Below are 19,913 nucleotides of genomic sequence, written 5' to 3'. Positions count from 1 at the left end.
CACCTCTACTAAAAATACAAAACTAGCCAGATGTGGTGGCACACGCCTGTAATCACAGCTACTCAGGAGGCTGAGGCAGGAGAATCGCTTCAACCCAGGAGGTAGAGGTAGCAGTGAGCTGAGGTCACACCATTGTACACCAGCCTAGGCAACAAGAACAAAACTCCATCTCTAGAAGAGAAGAGAAGAGAAGAAAAGAAAAGTCTGGGCACAGGGGCTCGTGCCTGTAATTCCAACACTTTGTCAGGAGGATTGCTTGAGCCTAGGAGTTGGAGACCAGCCTGGACAACATAGCAAGATCCCATCTCTCAATATATATACACAATTGTGTGTGTGTGTGTGTGTGTCGATTCTCAGTGTTGATTTTATTAGGGATAATAATGTCATTGTTATGTTAAATATCAAAGTTCTTACTCTTGGAGATACATACTGAAATACTCATAAAACAATAAAGTTTCTTGGATTTGCTTTAAAATACTCTAGGGAAAAAAAGGCAAGAGGGAGATAAATGAAGCAAGATTGACAAAATGCTGATAATTGTACAAGCTGGGTGATGAGTACATGTGGGTCCATCAGGCTATTTTCTCTTCTTTTCAATAGGTTTGAAATTTTCCATAATAAAAAGTTTTAAATAGAGGCATCTTAATTTTAAAGGCAAATATCATACCAGTTGATCTTTATTCAAAGTAAGTCCAATAAAAATCACAATAGGCCAGGCACAGTGGTATATGCCTGCAGTATCAGTCACTCAACAAGCTGAGGTAGGAGGATTGCTTCAGCCCAGGAGTTTGAGAAAAGCCTGGGCAACATAGTGAGACCCTATCTCCAAAAAAGAAAAAGATCCCAACAGAATTTAATAAGCTGATTCTAAAATTGACACAGAAGAGTAAAAGAACAGGAATCCACAAATACTCAGGACACTTCTTCTGAAGAAGATTCTAGATGAGGACTAGCCCTGATATCAGGACATATTATAAAAAATAACAATTAAAACAGTGTGGTATTAATGCAAGAATAGACCAAAAGAAAAAAAAAAAAAAGGAATGTAACAGAAAAGCGAACAACAGAACCACACCCATTTTAAAGATGCAACTGGGTAACTACTTCAAAATAAAAACCCACCATTGTTGGATGAAGAATATAAATCTCAAAAGCAAAACTTTACGACTTCTGTCTTGAGACACACAAGAGCACTAACTACAAAAACATTCAACATTATTCAAATTAAGAACTTCTGTTCATCAAAAGATAAAATTGAAAAACACAAAATAAGGGAGGCCAAGGTAGGAGGATCACTTGAGTCCAGGAGTTTGAGACCTGCCTAGGGAATATAGCTAGAGCCCATCTCAAAAATAAATTAATTAAATTGAGAAAACAAGTTAAAAACTGGGAGAGATATTCATAACACATGCAACAGACAATGGATTTCCATCAAAATGTAAAAAGAATTCCTACAAACCAACGCAGGACAATCAATTTTTTAAATAAATAGGGAGACTTCCAGCCACAAAGGACTAAGAGAGAACTAGGATTTACAGGCATACTCCACTACAAACAACTAAAAAATGTTATGAAACAGCCGGGCATGGTGGCTCACGCCTGTAATTCTAGCACTTTGGGAGGCCAAGGCGGGTGGATCGCTTGAGGTCAGGAGTTTGAGATTAGCCTGGCCAATAAAGTGAAACCTTGTCTCTACTAAAAATACAAAAATTAACCAGGCATGGTGGTGCATGCCTGTAATCCCAGCTACTTTGGAGGCTGAGGCATGAGAATTGCTTGAACCTGGGAGGCAGAGGTTGCAGTGAGCCAAGATTGAGATTGCGCCGCTGCACTCCAGCCTGGTTAACAGAGCGAAACTCTGTCTCAAAAAAAAAAGTTATGAAACAATGATTTTCAGAAATGATGCAAACATCTTGTAAAACTGTCCTGTGTTGCAACAGCCAGCACAGGACCATGACCCTGAGAGAGGAGCACTGTGATCATCCTGGCTTTCTGGCCATGTGACAGAAGAGGCACATTTCAGGCCATGTGACAGAAAACAGTCCCAGGCAAAGCAGTGGCATCTCCCTGAGATAAAAATCAAAGGTTGGGGAAGCTGAAGAAGCTAAACATAGTTCCAGGACAGAGTTCTGGAAAGGAGGCAATGATACATAAAAAAAAAGCAACAGAAATCTGCACAGGGGCCGGCACAGTGGCTCACACCTATACTCTCAGGACTTTGGGAGGCCAAGACAGGAGGATAGCTTGAGCCCAGGAGTTCAAGACCAGCCTGGGCAACATAGTAAGGCCCCATCTCTAAAAAAAAAAAAAATTTTTTTTTTAATTAGTCGGATGTGGTGGCACATGCCTATAGTCCCAGCTACTCAGGAGGCTGAGGCAGGAAGATCACGTGTGCCTGGGAGGCCGAGGCTGCAGTGAGCCGTGATTGCACCACTGCACTCCAGCTTGGGCAACAACAACCACCACAAAGGCCGGCGTGGTGGTTCACGTTTGTAATCCCAGCACTTTGGGAAGCCAAGGCAGGAGGATCGCTTGAGGCCAGGAGTTTAAGATCAGCCTGGGCAATAAAATGAGACCCTGTCTCCACAAAAAATAAAAATAAAAAATTACCTGGGTATGACAGCGCTCGCCTGTAGTCCTCAGGAGGCTGTGGCAGCAGGATCACTTGAGCCCAGGAGGTCGAGGCCCTGTCTCGGAAAAAAAAAAGGAAAAAATCTGCATAGGGTCCCCCCTTAAGTCTTAAGAGACAGAAAGTAGAATGGGGGGCGGCCAGGACTACGGGGAGGGGAAAGCAGGAATTATTGTTTAATGGGGACAGTTTTAGTTTTACAAAAATTAATTCATGACCAGGCATTCACTGGCCTCAGCGCCTACCAGATGTCCTCTGACCCTCAAGACAAACAGAGTGTAGGTGTCATTACCCCCATGCCATAAGTGAAGTAGCCCCACCTGCCGGCACCTCACACTGCCAACTCCACGCAGCCAGTGGAAGACTGGGCTGAATTTAAACACCAGTCCCCAGGCTGGGGCCTAAACAAGCCCCTCTGTCACCTTCCCTGTGTTCACAGAGATTGCTGATGAAAATTCCTTTTTTAGAGTCTATGCGGATTCAGTTGAGCTGAGGGCTGGGGAGAGGACCAACTCGCTCTCCACTCAGGAACAGACTATCTCTGAGAGGCGGTGCCTCACAGGTCGGCGCTCAGCTGTGGGGTCCAGCAAGGGCGGGACAGAGGCACCAAGTCAGACCCCGTGTCCCAGAGCAGGAACAAGGCACAGACTGGGAGCAGGGCCAGCTCCTGGGGTGAACGGAATGGGCACGGTTGAAAAGCTACCAAGACGCTGGGCACAGGGGCTCATGCCTGTAATCCCAGAACTTTGGGAGGCCGAGGTGGGCAGATCTCTTGAGGTCAGGAGTTTGAGACCAGCCTGGCAAGCACGGTGAAACCCCGTCTCTTCTAAGAATACAAACATTAGCCAGGCATGGTGGCAGGCGCCTGAAATCCCAGCTACTCAGGAGGCTGAGGCACGAGAATCACTTGAGCCTGGGAGGCAGAGGTTGCAGCGAGCCGAGGTCACACCACTGCACTGCAGCCTCGGTGATAGAGCAAGACTCAGTCTAAAAAAAAAAAAAGCTACCAAAAAATTCCCATGACCCAGAAATTATAGCCAAAAAAAAAAAAAAAACTCACGAAGAGAATAAAGAGAATGGATAGAGAACACAGCATAAGAGAATGTGGGGAGTAGGGTCACAAATACCCGTAATTAGAGTCCCAAAAGGAGTAGAAAGAATGGGGAAGAAGTAACGTCTGAATACGTAATGCTTGAAATGGTTCTAAAACGGTAAGACATCAACCCATAACCTACCAAGACTTACGTAAAAAGAAGGTGATGCTCATCTCATAAAACTCGCCAACTCATTTTACGAGCCCAGCATTGTGAGGTAAATGGTACCCCCACCAGATTAATATGCTGAAGTCCTAATCCCCAGTACCTCAGAATGTGACCTCATTTGGAAATAAGGTTGTTGAAGATGTAATTGGTCAAGATGAAGTCAACTGTAATGGGATGGCTCCCTAATCCAACGTAACTGATGCCCTTATAAAATGGCGAAATTTGACCACAGACACACACACACAGGGAAAATGCCATGTGGAGACTGGGATGTGTTGCCACAAGGCAAGGAACTACCAGAAGCAAGGAGAGAGGACTGGAAGAGATCCTTACCTAGCACCTTCTGAGGGAGCAAGGCCCTGCAGACACCTTGATCCTAGACTTCTAGCCTCCAGAACTCTGAAAAACAAATATTGCTGTTTAAGCTATTCTGTTTATAGACTTTACCAATGCTAATAAACTAATACACCTAGAACCTGGGAGGCAGAGCTTGCAGTGAGCTGAGATCACGCCACTGCACTCCAGCCTGGGCGACAGAGCTAGACTCCAACTCAAAAAAAAAAAAACAATAAACTAATACACGTAGTGTAACACTGATACACGGATACCAAATTCTGACAAGCTCATTAAAAGGGAGGAAAATGACAAGCCAATATCTCCATAAACATATATGTAAAAATTCCAAGCAAAATATTAGCCAATCAGCCGGGCATGGTGGCTCACACCTATAATCCCAGGTGATTGTAATACCAGACCAAGACAGGATCGCTTGAGCTCAGGAGTTTGAGACCAGCCTGTGCAATGTGGTGAGACCTCATCTCTACAAAAAATAAATTCTTTTGAAAATCAAAAAGATAAGTTAGCCCAGCCAAGTGCAGTGGCTCACCCTATAATCCCAGCACTTTGGGAGGCGGAGGTGGGCCGATCACTTGAGGTCAGGAGTTCGAGACCAGTGTGACCAACATGATGAAACCCCATTTCTACTAAAAATACAAAAAATAGCCGGATGTGGTGGCTTGCACCTGTAGTCCCAGATACTCGGGAGGCTGAAGCAGGAGAGTCACTTGAACCCGAGAGGCATAGGCTGCAGTGAGCCAGCACACCCAGTCAAGGTCTCTTATATGCTGCAGGTGAAATGTAAATTGATTAGGGAAAATTCTTTGGCAATATCAACTAAAGCTGAATATATACATAGTTTATGACCCAGCAATTTCACTTTGAGGTATATATCCCCCACCAAAATGCAAACAGGTGTTAACAAAAGATCTGTGTAAAAACGTTCATAGCTAGGCTGGATGTGGTGGTTCACGCCCGTAATCTCAGCACTTTGGGAGGCCAAGGCAGGCAGGTCACCTGAGGTCAGGAGTTTGAGACCAGCCTGACCAACATGGAGAAACCCCATCTCTACTAAAAATACAAAAAAATCAGCCAGGCGTGGTGGTGCATGCCTGTAACCCCAGCTACTCGGGAGGCTGAGGTAGGAGAATCACTTGAACCCAGGAGGCAGAGGTTGCAGTGAGCCAAGATCGTGCCATTGCACTCCAGCCTGGGCAACAAGAGCGAAACTCCATCTGAAAAACAATAACAACAACAAAAACAAAACACAACAAAACAAAAGTTCATAGCTGCACTATTTGTAACAGGCAAAAACTGGAAACAATCCAAAAATCTTTCAGCTGTGGAGTGGAGAAATGACTCATGTAGGTAATCCTCTAAAGCAAGAATGTGGCAAATTCATAGACCGACATTTGTGATTTGTGCACTTTTCTATATATGTGCCAATAAAAACTTTGCAAAAGAACAATAACCTCATTATGTATGTGGGGGAAAGAGGGAAAATCCCGGAAAGAAATGGCAAGTTACAAAGGAAGGTGGATTAGACTGACAGACTCATGAACAACAATAAATGCTGGACTGAGCACAGTGGATCATGCTGGGAATCCCAGCACTTTGAGAGGCTGAGGCTTAGGGATTGCTTGAGCTCAGGAGTTCAAGACCAGCCTGGGCAACATGGTGAGACCCTGATCTCTACAAAAAAAAAAAAAATTATCCGGGAGTGGTGGCACAAGCCTGTGGTCCCAGTTACTCAGGAGGCCGAGGTGGGAGGATTGCTTGAGCCTGGGAAGTCGAGGCTGGGGTGAGCAGTGATTGCATCACTGCACACCAGCCTAAGTGACAGCGGGAGACCCTGTCTAAAACAAAACAAAACAAAACAAAAACAATAAATGCTGAGAGGCAATGGAATAATATCTTCAAAATGCAGAGGGGTTGGGCTGGGGGCAGAGAATAATTTTTAATCCAGAACTCTATTGAAACTACTCAGCAAACTACTATTTAAGAAGAATGAAATAAAAGCATTTTAAGATAATCAAAGCCTAAAAGAATCTACCACCCATAGGTTTTTTAAATTTTAAAAAGTATGACAATTTACCATTCACAGAACCTTAATTTCTAGTTTTTATTTTTTAGATAGTCTCACTCTATTGCCCAGGCTGGAGTGCAAAGGTATGGTCATGGCTCATGCAGCCTGGACCTTTGGAATCCAGCGACGCTCCTACCTCAGAGACCCTCAGCCTCTCGAGTACCTGGGATTACAGGCATGAGCCACAGGGCCCGGCCGAACCTTAGTTTTAAAAATATAAATTTAATTCAAAATACAGGCTGGGCGTGGTGGCTCACGCCTGTAATCCCAGCACTTTGGGAGGCTGAGGTGGGTGGATCACTTGAGGTTGGGAGTTCAAGACCAGCCTGGCCAACATGGTGAAACCCCACCTCTACTAAAAATACAAAACTAGCCAGATGTGGTGGCACACGCCTGTAATCACAGCTACTCAGGAGGCTGAGGCAGGAGAATCGCTTCAACCCAGGAGGTAGAGGTAGCAGTGAGCTGAGGTCACACCATTGTACACCAGCCTAGGCAACAAGAACAAAACTCCATCTCTAGAAAAAACTAGCCAGATGTGGTGGCACACGCCTGTAATCACAGCTACTCAGGAGGCTGAGGCAGGAGAATCGCTTCAACCCAGGAGGTAGAGGTAGCAGTGAGCTGAGGTCACACCATTGTACACCAGCCTAGGCAACAAGAACAAAACTCCATCTCTAGAAGAGAAGAGAAGAGAAGAAAAGAAAAGTCTGGGCACAGGGGCTCGTGCCTGTAATTCCAACACTTTGTCAGGAGGATTGCTTGAGCCTAGGAGTTGGAGACCAGCCTGGACAACATAGCAAGATCCCATCTCTCAATATATATACACAATTGTGTGTGTGTGTGTGTGTGTCGATTCTCAGTGTTGATTTTATTAGGGATAATAATGTCATTGTTATGTTAAATATCAAAGTTCTTACTCTTGGAGATACATACTGAAATACTCATAAAACAATAAAGTTTCTTGGATTTGCTTTAAAATACTCTAGGGAAAAAAAGGCAAGAGGGAGATAAATGAAGCAAGATTGACAAAATGCTGATAATTGTACAAGCTGGGTGATGAGTACATGTGGGTCCATCAGGCTATTTTCTCTTCTTTTCAATAGGTTTGAAATTTTCCATAATAAAAAGTTTTAAATAGAGGCATCTTAATTTTAAAGGCAAATATCATACCAGTTGATCTTTATTCAAAGTAAGTCCAATAAAAATCACAATAGGCCAGGCACAGTGGTATATGCCTGCAGTATCAGTCACTCAACAAGCTGAGGTAGGAGGATTGCTTCAGCCCAGGAGTTTGAGAAAAGCCTGGGCAACATAGTGAGACCCTATCTCCAAAAAAGAAAAAGATCCCAACAGAATTTAATAAGCTGATTCTAAAATTGACACAGAAGAGTAAAAGAACAGGAATCCACAAATACTCAGGACACTTCTTCTGAAGAAGATTCTAGATGAGGACTAGCCCTGATATCAGGACATATTATAAAAAATAACAATTAAAACAGTGTGGTATTAATGCAAGAATAGACCAAAAGAAAAAAAAAAAAAAGGAATGTAACAGAAAAGCGAACAACAGAACCACACCCATTTTAAAGATGCAACTGGGTAACTACTTCAAAATAAAAACCCACCATTGTTGGATGAAGAATATAAATCTCAAAAGCAAAACTTTACGACTTCTGTCTTGAGACACACAAGAGCACTAACTACAAAAACATTCAACATTATTCAAATTAAGAACTTCTGTTCATCAAAAGATAAAATTGAAAAACACAAAATAAGGGAGGCCAAGGTAGGAGGATCACTTGAGTCCAGGAGTTTGAGACCTGCCTAGGGAATATAGCTAGAGCCCATCTCAAAAATAAATTAATTAAATTGAGAAAACAAGTTAAAAACTGGGAGAGATATTCATAACACATGCAACAGACAATGGATTTCCATCAAAATGTAAAAAGAATTCCTACAAACCAACGCAGGACAATCAATTTTTTAAATAAATAGGGAGACTTCCAGCCACAAAGGACTAAGAGAGAACTAGGATTTACAGGCATACTCCACTACAAACAACTAAAAAATGTTATGAAACAGCCGGGCATGGTGGCTCACGCCTGTAATTCTAGCACTTTGGGAGGCCAAGGCGGGTGGATCGCTTGAGGTCAGGAGTTTGAGATTAGCCTGGCCAATAAAGTGAAACCTTGTCTCTACTAAAAATACAAAAATTAACCAGGCATGGTGGTGCATGCCTGTAATCCCAGCTACTTTGGAGGCTGAGGCATGAGAATTGCTTGAACCTGGGAGGCAGAGGTTGCAGTGAGCCAAGATTGAGATTGCGCCGCTGCACTCCAGCCTGGTTAACAGAGCGAAACTCTGTCTCAAAAAAAAAAGTTATGAAACAATGATTTTCAGAAATGATGCAAACATCTTGTAAAACTGTCCTGTGTTGCAACAGCCAGCACAGGACCATGACCCTGAGAGAGGAGCACTGTGATCATCCTGGCTTTCTGGCCATGTGACAGAAGAGGCACATTTCAGGCCATGTGACAGAAAACAGTCCCAGGCAAAGCAGTGGCATCTCCCTGAGATAAAAATCAAAGGTTGGGGAAGCTGAAGAAGCTAAACATAGTTCCAGGACAGAGTTCTGGAAAGGAGGCAATGATACATAAAAAAAAAGCAACAGAAATCTGCACAGGGGCCGGCACAGTGGCTCACACCTATACTCTCAGGACTTTGGGAGGCCAAGACAGGAGGATAGCTTGAGCCCAGGAGTTCAAGACCAGCCTGGGCAACATAGTAAGGCCCCATCTCTAAAAAAAAAAAAAATTTTTTTTTTAATTAGTCGGATGTGGTGGCACATGCCTATAGTCCCAGCTACTCAGGAGGCTGAGGCAGGAAGATCACGTGTGCCTGGGAGGCCGAGGCTGCAGTGAGCCGTGATTGCACCACTGCACTCCAGCTTGGGCAACAACAACCACCACAAAGGCCGGCGTGGTGGTTCACGTTTGTAATCCCAGCACTTTGGGAAGCCAAGGCAGGAGGATCGCTTGAGGCCAGGAGTTTAAGATCAGCCTGGGCAATAAAATGAGACCCTGTCTCCACAAAAAATAAAAATAAAAAATTACCTGGGTATGACAGCGCTCGCCTGTAGTCCTCAGGAGGCTGTGGCAGCAGGATCACTTGAGCCCAGGAGGTCGAGGCCCTGTCTCGGAAAAAAAAAAGGAAAAAATCTGCATAGGGTCCCCCCTTAAGTCTTAAGAGACAGAAAGTAGAATGGGGGGCGGCCAGGACTACGGGGAGGGGAAAGCAGGAATTATTGTTTAATGGGGACAGTTTTAGTTTTACAAAAATTAATTCATGACCAGGCATTCACTGGCCTCAGCGCCTACCAGATGTCCTCTGACCCTCAAGACAAACAGAGTGTAGGTGTCATTACCCCCATGCCATAAGTGAAGTAGCCCCACCTGCCGGCACCTCACACTGCCAACTCCACGCAGCCAGTGGAAGACTGGGCTGAATTTAAACACCAGTCCCCAGGCTGGGGCCTAAACAAGCCCCTCTGTCACCTTCCCTGTGTTCACAGAGATTGCTGATGAAAATTCCTTTTTTAGAGTCTATGCGGATTCAGTTGAGCTGAGGGCTGGGGAGAGGACCAACTCGCTCTCCACTCAGGAACAGACTATCTCTGAGAGGCGGTGCCTCACAGGTCGGCGCTCAGCTGTGGGGTCCAGCAAGGGCGGGACAGAGGCACCAAGTCAGACCCCGTGTCCCAGAGCAGGAACAAGGCACAGACTGGGAGCAGGGCCAGCTCCTGGGGTGAACGGAATGGGCACGGTTGAAAAGCTACCAAGACGCTGGGCACAGGGGCTCATGCCTGTAATCCCAGAACTTTGGGAGGCCGAGGTGGGCAGATCTCTTGAGGTCAGGAGTTTGAGACCAGCCTGGCAAGCACGGTGAAACCCCGTCTCTTCTAAGAATACAAACATTAGCCAGGCATGGTGGCAGGCGCCTGAAATCCCAGCTACTCAGGAGGCTGAGGCACGAGAATCACTTGAGCCTGGGAGGCAGAGGTTGCAGCGAGCCGAGGTCACACCACTGCACTGCAGCCTCGGTGATAGAGCAAGACTCAGTCTAAAAAAAAAAAAAGCTACCAAGAGAGGGAACAGCATCCAGAAGGCCGAGGTGAGCTGCTGAAGGTGGATGGAGATACAGGAAGTAAGACGGGCAAGCAAGGAGGCCTGGACTTTACCCTGAGGCCTCAGAGCAAGGCAAGCCGGCAGGCCCAGGCAGGCCACTTGTGTTTGCTCCACGAAGATTTACCGGGCACCTGCCGAAGTGCTGGTAGTGGACGTGAGCCACCCAACAGAGGCTCCTATCCTGCAGTCCCAGGACTTGCCAGTCACAATCGCACGAACTGGTTGTTAAAAATTAGGACAGTTCTTTGAAAGAGGGTAGCTCCTCCTACTCCCTGGAAACCCTCGTAGCCTTTCCATGTCACTGAATATAAAATCCAAGACCCTCATCTCAGCCTACAGACCCCATCCCACGCTTCTCTGGCCCGGCCATCCCCTCCCCACAGTGGCTCATTCCCCTCCATCTCATTGGCCTCCTTGACGGTCTTCAAATACACACCGAGCCTGCCACCCACCCCAGGGCCTCTGCACTGGCTGTGCCCTCCGCCTGGAAGGCTTTGCCGTTTCTCATTCCCTGCTTTCTTTCAGGTCTGCTCCCAAGCAGCACCTTGTCAAGGAGGCCTCCCGACCACTCCGTATCAGACAGCCCCCTCCGCTCTTGCCCCCTGTCCCCTCCTCCACCTTCTGCACAGAGCACAGGCCACCACACTGACCATCTTCCAAGTGCCCACTGTCCTCTGGAATGTCAGCTCCAGAGCCTTTGCTGTGCTCCCCGCACTGGTAAGAGATGGTGCTCAACACCAACTGAAGAGTGGGGACCCTCATTCTGGCCTGTCAGATCCTAGGGCCCCCCTAACCCCAGTGCTCCTCAGTGCCCTGATCAACTTCCAGCTTGGCTGCCTTGGGCATTTCCTGGCAATATAAACAGAGCCAGAAAGAGAGCAACGGCTCCCACATGTCTGGCTGTTCCCCGCTGTGTCCTGTGGGACCCGCAATGTGCCTGGCACCTGCCAGGTTTTCAAGGTCTATGGGTTGATGAGACAGTGTGTTGAGCTTTACTCTGCCAGCGCGTGTCTTCGCTGTCTTCCACACATCACCGCATCTTACACTCACAATGACAGCAGGAGGAGGGAAGGTATCCCCACTCGAGGGATGAAGAAACAGGCACAGAGAGGTTGGGGGCCTGCCCCAGGCCCACAGCGAGAAAGCTGGGAAGTGGTGCTTCTAGTTCCTCTGTGCTACAGCTGAAGGGTGGGCACCGTTCTGATGAGGACTGATGCAGACTTTGGGGGCCCTGAGGGGCAACACACAAGCTGAGGTCTGAAGGAAGAGTAGGAATTAACCAAAGTTTGGGGTCAGGGGGTAACATAGGTCTGAAGTTGGGACTCTGGAGTCTGCTATGGACTAAATGTTTGTGTCCCCCTTCAAAATGCATGTGTTAAAATCCTAATCCCCAATATGATGGCATTAGGAGGTGATTAGGTCATGAGGGTGTAGCCTCACAGAAAGATCACTGAGAGCTTGCTTCCTCTCTCTCTCTACTCCACCATATGAGGACACGAGAACACAGACATCTGCACACCAGGAAAGGGTCCTCACCAGACAACAGGTCTGCATGCACCTTGACCTTAGACTTCCCAGCCTCTAGAACCATGAAAAATCAACGTTTATTGTTTAAGCTGCCAAGTCCATGGTCATTTCCAGAGTCTGAGGGCCTGGAAGCCCAACCACACAACTCCAGCAGGCCTTGGTGTCCACCTGCTCTCCATTCCACCCTTCCTGGTCTTCAGCCCCCAGCCCGAATGCCACTCCCTGCTCTGCCCCACCAAACACTGTTTGCTGCCCTCCAAACAATGCTGTGTAAACAGCAGAAAGGAACCAACAACACAGAGAAGTTAGCAAGGCTCCAGAGCACCTGACAAAGGCCTCCCGGTCTCTGCCCCTGGCTTTTAGTCCCTGAGCCTTTCATGAGGGGTACCTGGATGACCCCTGGGGTTGATGACCAAGTTCATATTACCAAAAGTCTCTACTTCTAGCCAAGACCTCAGGAGCCTTTCCTCTGAGGCCACTCTTCCCAGCTCCTGGCTGGCAGGACCCCCAGGTAGACAAGCAGCTATCCCTCCTCTCCTGGGGACTGTCGGCCTCCCCAGGGCCCTCCAGACTCATCGAAGGGATATTGGTTTCCTCAGAAACCCAAGGGCATGTCCTCAGACACTCAGAAGCCAGTTATTATACTGTCTGTTTCAACTGCTGGTATTCAGCAGCTTCTCCAGCTTCATGGTGCAATTTGTTTAGAAGGAAGAAAAAGGTTGAATAAAAATGCATTCATATATTTATTGAGTACCTAACATGTACCAGGGCCTGTGCTTTGGGCTCTGGGATGCAGAGCAGAGTTTGCTGGGGCCCTTGTCCTCTCCTGAGACATCACTCTAAGTCCTTCCTCTGGGCAGAGCCTAGCTCCAGTGGGGTGTCAGAAAGACACACCCCCCACTCTTGGCAGCTGTGCAGAGAGAGGCTGAAGCAAAAGAGGTGAGACTAGAGGCGAGAAGAGCAAGTGCAAGACTAGGCTGCCTGTACCAAGCCCTGACCTTGACAGCTGGGAAAATGTTGAAAGATCCAGGGCCCATGGGAGAGCCCAGGCACTTGACATGGCCATGCCTCAGTGGCCCTGCCTGCTGGAGAGGGTACTACCTGCCTCGGGGGCGTGTTAGGCCTGTCACAACAGTGCCTGGTATACAATAAGCACTCAATAATGTCGGCCATGGCCCTTTCCTCATCTGAAGTGTAGGAGAGCAATGGAGAGGAGTCACTGCCGATGTCCTGGAGGACACTGGCAGTCAAATGCCAACTGAATCTGTGGGAGCATGGACTGGACAGCTCCTCCCGGCAGCTCCTCGTCAGCAACAGGCAGACCCGGAGGTTCAAAATGGCCACAGCAGGCAGGATTGAAATGTTCACATGGCCAGCACTGCTCGGACATGTAGTGGATGGCTGCTTCCCAGGAGGCGCCTCTCAGCACACCCAGCACGGAGGCAGCACATTAGGGCATGTCAGGTGGATGGAACAGAGGACTCCCGGCTACAGGCCCCCGTTCTTCAGCAATTTTATGCCTTGAAAAGACGGCTTCAGAAGGAAACTTGTTAAACACACAAAGAATCTCAAGCCAAGAAAGGAGCAAAGATCCCTGAAGGCCTTGACAAGCTGAAATGCTGAGCGGAATCAAATGAAGCAAATTTGAATGGGGACAAACTGTGCAAGCCAGTGACCCAAGACGGGAAGGAGGAGATCTGACTCAGCAAAAGCAAGTGGGACAACACTGGAGGTTTGTTCACAATGAGCCCCTAACGGGTGGGCCGTGAGGAGTGCAAACCCCGAGTGCACCCCAGGAGGTTCCTGTCACTCCTGCGGGCCCAGCCTCCCTGCAGCCAGGAACTCGGACTGTTCCCAAGTGACTCTGTCCAAGAGCTCAGAAGGGCAGGACTGAGAGCATCAGAGAGAGGCCCAGTGTCTCTCACTCCGCAGACACTAGCCCCAGACATATCATCCAAATGGATGTGGATACATTTCTGGATGGACCTCACTCCCAAACCTGTGTTACTCTTTATACCAAGCTCAAACCCAACAGACTTGGATACCAAAGGACACTTTGTATATACAACATAACAAAAAGAAAACGAAAATTCGAATGAAGAGGAAATAAGAGTAAGGGGAGAAGAGGAAGCCTGGCGGAGGTTAATTCAAAGAAAGGAGCAGGAGGCTGCAGCCTAACATTCTGGGAGACCCTGGAAGTCTTTTGAGGGCCTCTGCTGTGCACTGTGACTCCAAGGAGGGGCTGGAAGCAGCAGAGGCATGGTGGGCCACAGTCTTCCCTGGCACCAGGCTGCAAGAGGAGGAAGAGAACAGTGAAGGAGGAACCTGCCTACAGCTCTGCCTGCACTTCTCCGTACAACCAAACCACTGGAAAGGGCTGTGTGTGCCCTATCTCCACCTTACCCTCCCACTCACTTTTCAGACTTGTGAATCTGCACTTGGCCAAACCACTTCACCCAAACAGCCCTTGATGCATCACCAATGACTTTCCAGTCCCTAAAGCTGATGCACACTTTTTTTCAGTCTTTGTCTCATCTGAGCTCTCAGCCTCACTAGATACCACTGCTGCTTCACATAACCTTGAAATATCCTCTGCCTGTGGCCTCCGCAGCTCAGCCTTCTCCAGTTTTCCTGTCGCTGTGGGCACTTCTGCTCTATGTCCTCTGCAGCTTTGTCCTGGCTCTGCTAGGCACTGTGGGCCGAAGGCTTATTCTCTCTCATTTGTTCCCAATTCCTGGGCAACTTCATCCGCTCAGACGGATCCAGTTGCCATCTAGGAGCTGATACCTCTAACGTGTATCTTTCCAGCCACACAGTAGGTTCTCCTCTGGGACCTGGAGCAGTAACCCCCTGCCTCCTGGCACATCTCCTTAACATCCTGATCTCAGCAGCACATCCAAACCTGACTCCGAATATTCACTCTAAACTTGGTTTTCCTTCCAGTTGGGCTGGTATAACCAGAGGCTCCACCACCCATGCCAGAAACTGCAAGGCCATCCTGCCCTCATTCTCGCCTTCATCCTCACATCCAGGCCAACTCCAAGACCAGCCCATCCAGTACCACTAAACATTTCTCAGCTCTGCCCACTCTCTCCACCTCCACAGCACCACCTGTGAACCAGCCACCCTCATTGCTTGTTTGGATGACTGCAGTGGCCTCCTTACTGTGTGCCACTCAGTAGCTTCTTCCCTCCAATCTGTTCCCACACGCCTTTCCTTAAAGATCAATCAAGATCACAGCCGCAGGCCCTGTCCCGACCTGGGCCCTCCATCCCTCCCCAGCACATACACACACCCCGCTCATTCTCTGCTCCACCACACTTTTGGTTTCTTTGGTGAAGCACACTCCCCGACTGGATCTGGCCCACCTGCTGTACCCTCTCCCAGCACCAGTGCCTCTCCCAGGCAGCATTTATCACAGGGTAAACTCAGCATTTACACATGATCATTCAATTCATAGCCACTCACCACTAGCTGCTAAAGTCGATAAGGTGGGGACAATGCCTGCTATGACTAGCACTGAACCCCCAATTCCTAACACAATGCCTGCCACAGTCGGTGACAACACTGGCATATACAAAGGGAAACAGAGATGGTGCATCAGTCAGAGTTCTGTTATATTAGGAGATTTATTTTAAGGGCTTGGTCGCATAATTGTGGGGGCTGGCAAGTCCAAAATCTGTAAGGCAGGCTGGAAACTCAGGCAGGATTTCTATGCTACAATCTTCAGACAGAATTCCTTCTTTTCCAGAAAACTTCAGGTTTTTTTCACTCTTAAGTTCTTCTGCCAGGCACAGTAGCTCACACCTGTAATTCCAGCACTTTGGGAAACTGAGGCAGGAGGATTGCTTAAGCCCAAGAGTTTGAGGCCTGCCTGGGCAATGTGGTAAGACCCCATCTCTAAAAAAAAAAATGTTTTAAATAAAAATTAGCTGAGTGTGGTCGCACACACCTGTAGTCTCAGCTACTTGGGAGGCTGAGGCAGGAGGATCGCTTGATCATGGAGGTCAAGGCTGCAGTGAGCTGTGATGGTGACACTACATTGCAGCCTAGGCAACAGATGGAGACCTTGCCTCAAAAAAAAAAAATCAATAAGTAAAGAAATAAATAAACAAATTTCAAAATTAAAAAGATAAATTTTTAAAAAGTGATTCAACTGAATGGATGAGGCCCAGCCAAATGACTGAAGGTAATCTCCTTCACTTAAAGTCAACATAATAGCTTCACAGCAATGTCTAGGCTAGATTTTGACCAAACACCTGGACACTATAGCCTAGCAAAATTGACACATAAAATGTAACCATCACAGCCTGTATCAACCCAAGAGGCCAATAGTGAAGTAAGACCATGATAAGCTAATTTTCACATGTTGAAGGAAAACCCAACAGATACACTCTATAAAGTTAGAGGGATGACTGAAGACACCTCAACTCTGGTTCTTGGGGACTCTGGTCCCTGGGGCCAGAGTGACTGAGCCAGGATTACAGTCTGAAGCATTAGAGGAAGGGTAGGGGTAGGCCCCCCATTGTGAGGTCCAGGTAGAATGCTCAGCTCAGACTGATCCCAGCCCTGGCTGACCTTCTTCCCCTTCCTCATTCCCACATTCTACCAGGAGTCTGCCCTCTGGCCTGTACCTGGACTTTGCTATCCTCTCCCTGCCCTAAAAAGAGGTTTGAGGTAGAACAGCCACGGAGCCAGTGGAGGCCACTAGGACACGGCCTCACTCAGTACTCAAGGTCAGGACCATAGAGTTATCTGTAGATAGCTCTAAGAGAAGGGTGGCATCATGAGGACTGAATCCTGAGTTCTCAGAGCCAAGTGAGGGATACAGTCTTGGGTTCTTGAAGGACTAACGTCAGGAACATTCAAGGAGCTGAGGAATAGAGATCCAAGTACAGAGAAGGCACCGATGGGAGATTTCGAATAGAGAACGCTGAGTCACCAGAAATGGAAACTCCAAGTTGTAGAGAGCTCCTGGACCAGCAGTAAGACAGAGACTCTGAGCACCTGGGTCAGAAGAACTCATGGGCGAGTGTCCAGGCCTTCAAGACACAGCATCCCAGGAGAAGGCTGAGAGGTCAAACCCAGGCATGTTCAAGATCACAAGGAAGGGGCATTCTGGCCAGGAAGGTGGGGAAGGGGCATTCTGGCCAGGAAGGTGGAGTGGTGGGTTTTCGTTCAACAAATATTTACTGGTTACCTACAGACATTGTGCCAAGCCCTTTGCTGGACACTGGGGTTTCCAGGAACGTGTTACAATCCCTGACCTCACTGTAAAGCCAGTGGACAGTGTTAAGGAGCTAGCACGGAACCAGAACCGGGGGAAGTGCTATGACGCAGGACACATCTGCTGGGGAAACCCAGCGGGCAGCAATTAACTTGCGGTGGGGGAGAGGAAGTTTCACAGAAGAGGCACCGTGAGGGTGAAGTTGGCCAGATAGAGAAAGGGTCAGGACATTCCAGGCCAAGGCAAGGCCTGTGCACAGGCCTGGTGGCATGGAGAGCTGAGTGTGTTACAGCAGAGAGGGCAAGGAGGAGGGCACAGCCTCTGACCTCACAATACCCAGGGCCCGCTGGGCCAGCCTTGCAGACTCTGCACCTTCCTTCAGCCCGGGCAAGGCCCGGGGCCCTGGGCAGCCTCTAGGTGCAGTACCCTCCCGTAGGCCGCACCCTTCCCACTGCCCCAGGGCATGTCTCTACTCACCAATTATGAGGGGCTTCGGCATCAGATAGAGAGGCTGGTGCGGGAAAATGAGGAACTGAAGAAGCTGGTGCGGCTCATTCGGGAGAATCATGAGCTCAAGTCAGCGATCAAGACTCAGGCAGGCGTGCTCGGCATCAGCGGGTTCACGACTGGGCTTGGTGAGGCAACAGCAGGCCTTCCCTCACGTCAGAGCAATGGTAAGAGGCCTTGGTCCCGTGAGAGTGGGGAGGGAAGGGGGTACTGCACCAGAGAGGACAGATCGGTGTGCTGAGGTCTCAGGAGGTCGTGGAGGGAACGCCCTCCTCCTTGCTCCTCTGCAGCGTGGCAATGAACCCTGACGCCGCTGCTCTAGCACGGTCACTAGTGGCTTCCTGGGTGCTGCATCCTTCACCTTCTCATGGCATCTGAGATCGATGGCCCTCCTCCATGCCCCTCTTTCTGAGTTCCCAAGCCATCTTGTCCACACCCCTGGCTCATCTTAGTGGAGGCTGCTCCCAGGCTGTGGGTGCAGGACCTGTCCCTCCACCCTCAGCCAGCCTACCCACAGCACAGCTTCAACACTCCGCTACTTGTAGAAGTCAAGATCCCCTACAGATCCTGCAGGCTCAGTGAGCCACTGGAACTTGACTCACTCCAAACTAGACATGCTGGTTAACTTGGGTGTTTCCAGCGGGTAAAGCCCTTCGGGCTTGCGCTCACTCCCCTCCTGTCTTAATTCCCTGCTCCCTACCCACTGAGTTCCCTGCCATACAACCTGAATGTGGCATAGGACTGGTCTTCAGTTCCCCCATGCTGATCACAAGCACACAGACACCTCTAGTTTTAAATGGTATACCTCTAATGACACAGAGACAACAGACAGGGTAAAAAAAATAATACACATGGGGCCAGGTGCGGTGGCTCACGCCTATAATCCCAACACTTTGGGAAGCTGAGGCAAGCAGATCACCTGAGGTCAGGAGTTTGAGATCAACCTGGCCAACATGGTGAAACCCCGTCTCTACTAAAAACACAAAAATTTTCTGGACCTGGTGGTTCATGCCTGTAATCCCAGCTACTCAGGAGGCTGAGGCAGGAGAATCACTTGAACCTGAGAGATGGAGTTTGCAGTGAGCCAAGATCACACCACTGCACTCCAGCCTGGTTGACAGGGTGAGACTCCATCTCAAAAACTAATAATAGGCTGAGCACAGTGGCTCACCCAGGAATCCCAGCACTTTGGGAGGCCAAGGTGGGTGGATCACCTGAGGTCAGGAGTTTGAGACCAGCCTGGCCAGCATAATGAAATCCCATCTCTACTAAAAATACAAAAAGTTAGCCAGGTGTGGTGGCACACGCCTGTGGTCCCAGGTACTCGGGAGGCTGAGACAAGAGAATCCCTTGAACCAGGAGGTAGAGGTTGCAGTGAGCCGAGGTGGTGCCATTGCACTACAGCCTGGGCCAAAAGAGTGAAATTTCAAAAGAAAGAAGGAAGGAAGGAAGGAAGGAAAAGGAAAGGAGAGGAGAAGGAGGAGAAGAAGAAGAAGACGAGGAAGGGGAAAAGGGGAAGAAGAAGAATAAGAAGAAGGAGAAGGAGGAAGAGGAGAAGGAGAAGGAGGAGGAAGAAAGAAGAAGGAGAAGGAAGGAAGGAAGGAAGGAAGGAAGGAAAGAAAGAAAATTTTCCTGTTTAAGAAGCTAGACTCTGGTTTCGTACTCCCAGGCTAACCAAGCAAGCCCTCTCCTCCCAGCTTTCATTCTTAAGGGAATCCTTGAACCACTTCAGATCTTCCACCTCCCCAAAGGTCAAGTTTTGAGGGTGAGGAAAGGCTTCCTGGAGGAGGTGAGCCCAGCCAACTGGTTGTGAAGGGGAAAGGAGCATGCCACAATAGAAGTTACTCATACAAATGCCTGGCCATAGGGACTGCACGAGTGAGAAACAGATGTGCAATTAAAGCCCCGACCCGTGTGTGTGCGTGTAATGTGGGTATATGTGTGTGAATGTGGTATGAGAGTATGTGTGGTACACACTTATGTACCACACATACTCTGTAGTGTAAGTATGGAGTGTGTGGTGTGGGTGTGTGAATGAGTGTGTATGAATGTATATAGGAAAATGTGCATAATGCTGACTCTGGGCATACTGCCTAGGAGTTAGCCTTGCTCACAAGGAGCAGTGCTGTAAAAAGAAAATTAAATGTAATTT

The 19,913-nt window shown here is 48.3% G+C and overlaps 1 protein-coding gene across 2 annotated transcripts in view; it reads left to right on the top strand.

Moving 5' to 3' along the window:
• The first annotated feature begins 17,602 nt into the window (after positions 1-17,602).
• Positions 17,603-19,913, top strand: part of SPATC1 (spermatogenesis and centriole associated 1) — a 45,150-nt gene continuing 42,839 nt past the window's right edge. For both annotated transcript variants that reach the window (XM_011938047.1, XM_011938046.1), the window contains exon 1: positions 17,603-17,928. In XM_011938047.1, coding sequence (XP_011793437.1) covers positions 17,718-17,928 — 211 coding nt within the window. In that variant the 5' untranslated portion in view covers positions 17,603-17,717. The remainder of the gene's footprint in view (positions 17,929-19,913) is intronic.

Source organism: Colobus angolensis, unplaced genomic scaffold (assembly GCF_000951035.1).
Source record: "Colobus angolensis palliatus isolate OR3802 unplaced genomic scaffold, Cang.pa_1.0 Scaffold17, whole genome shotgun sequence".
Classification (NCBI taxonomy): Eukaryota; Metazoa; Chordata; class Mammalia; order Primates; family Cercopithecidae; genus Colobus; species Colobus angolensis.
The sequence above is the reverse complement of the archived record's forward strand: the minus strand, read 5'-3'. Positions and strand labels throughout refer to the sequence as shown.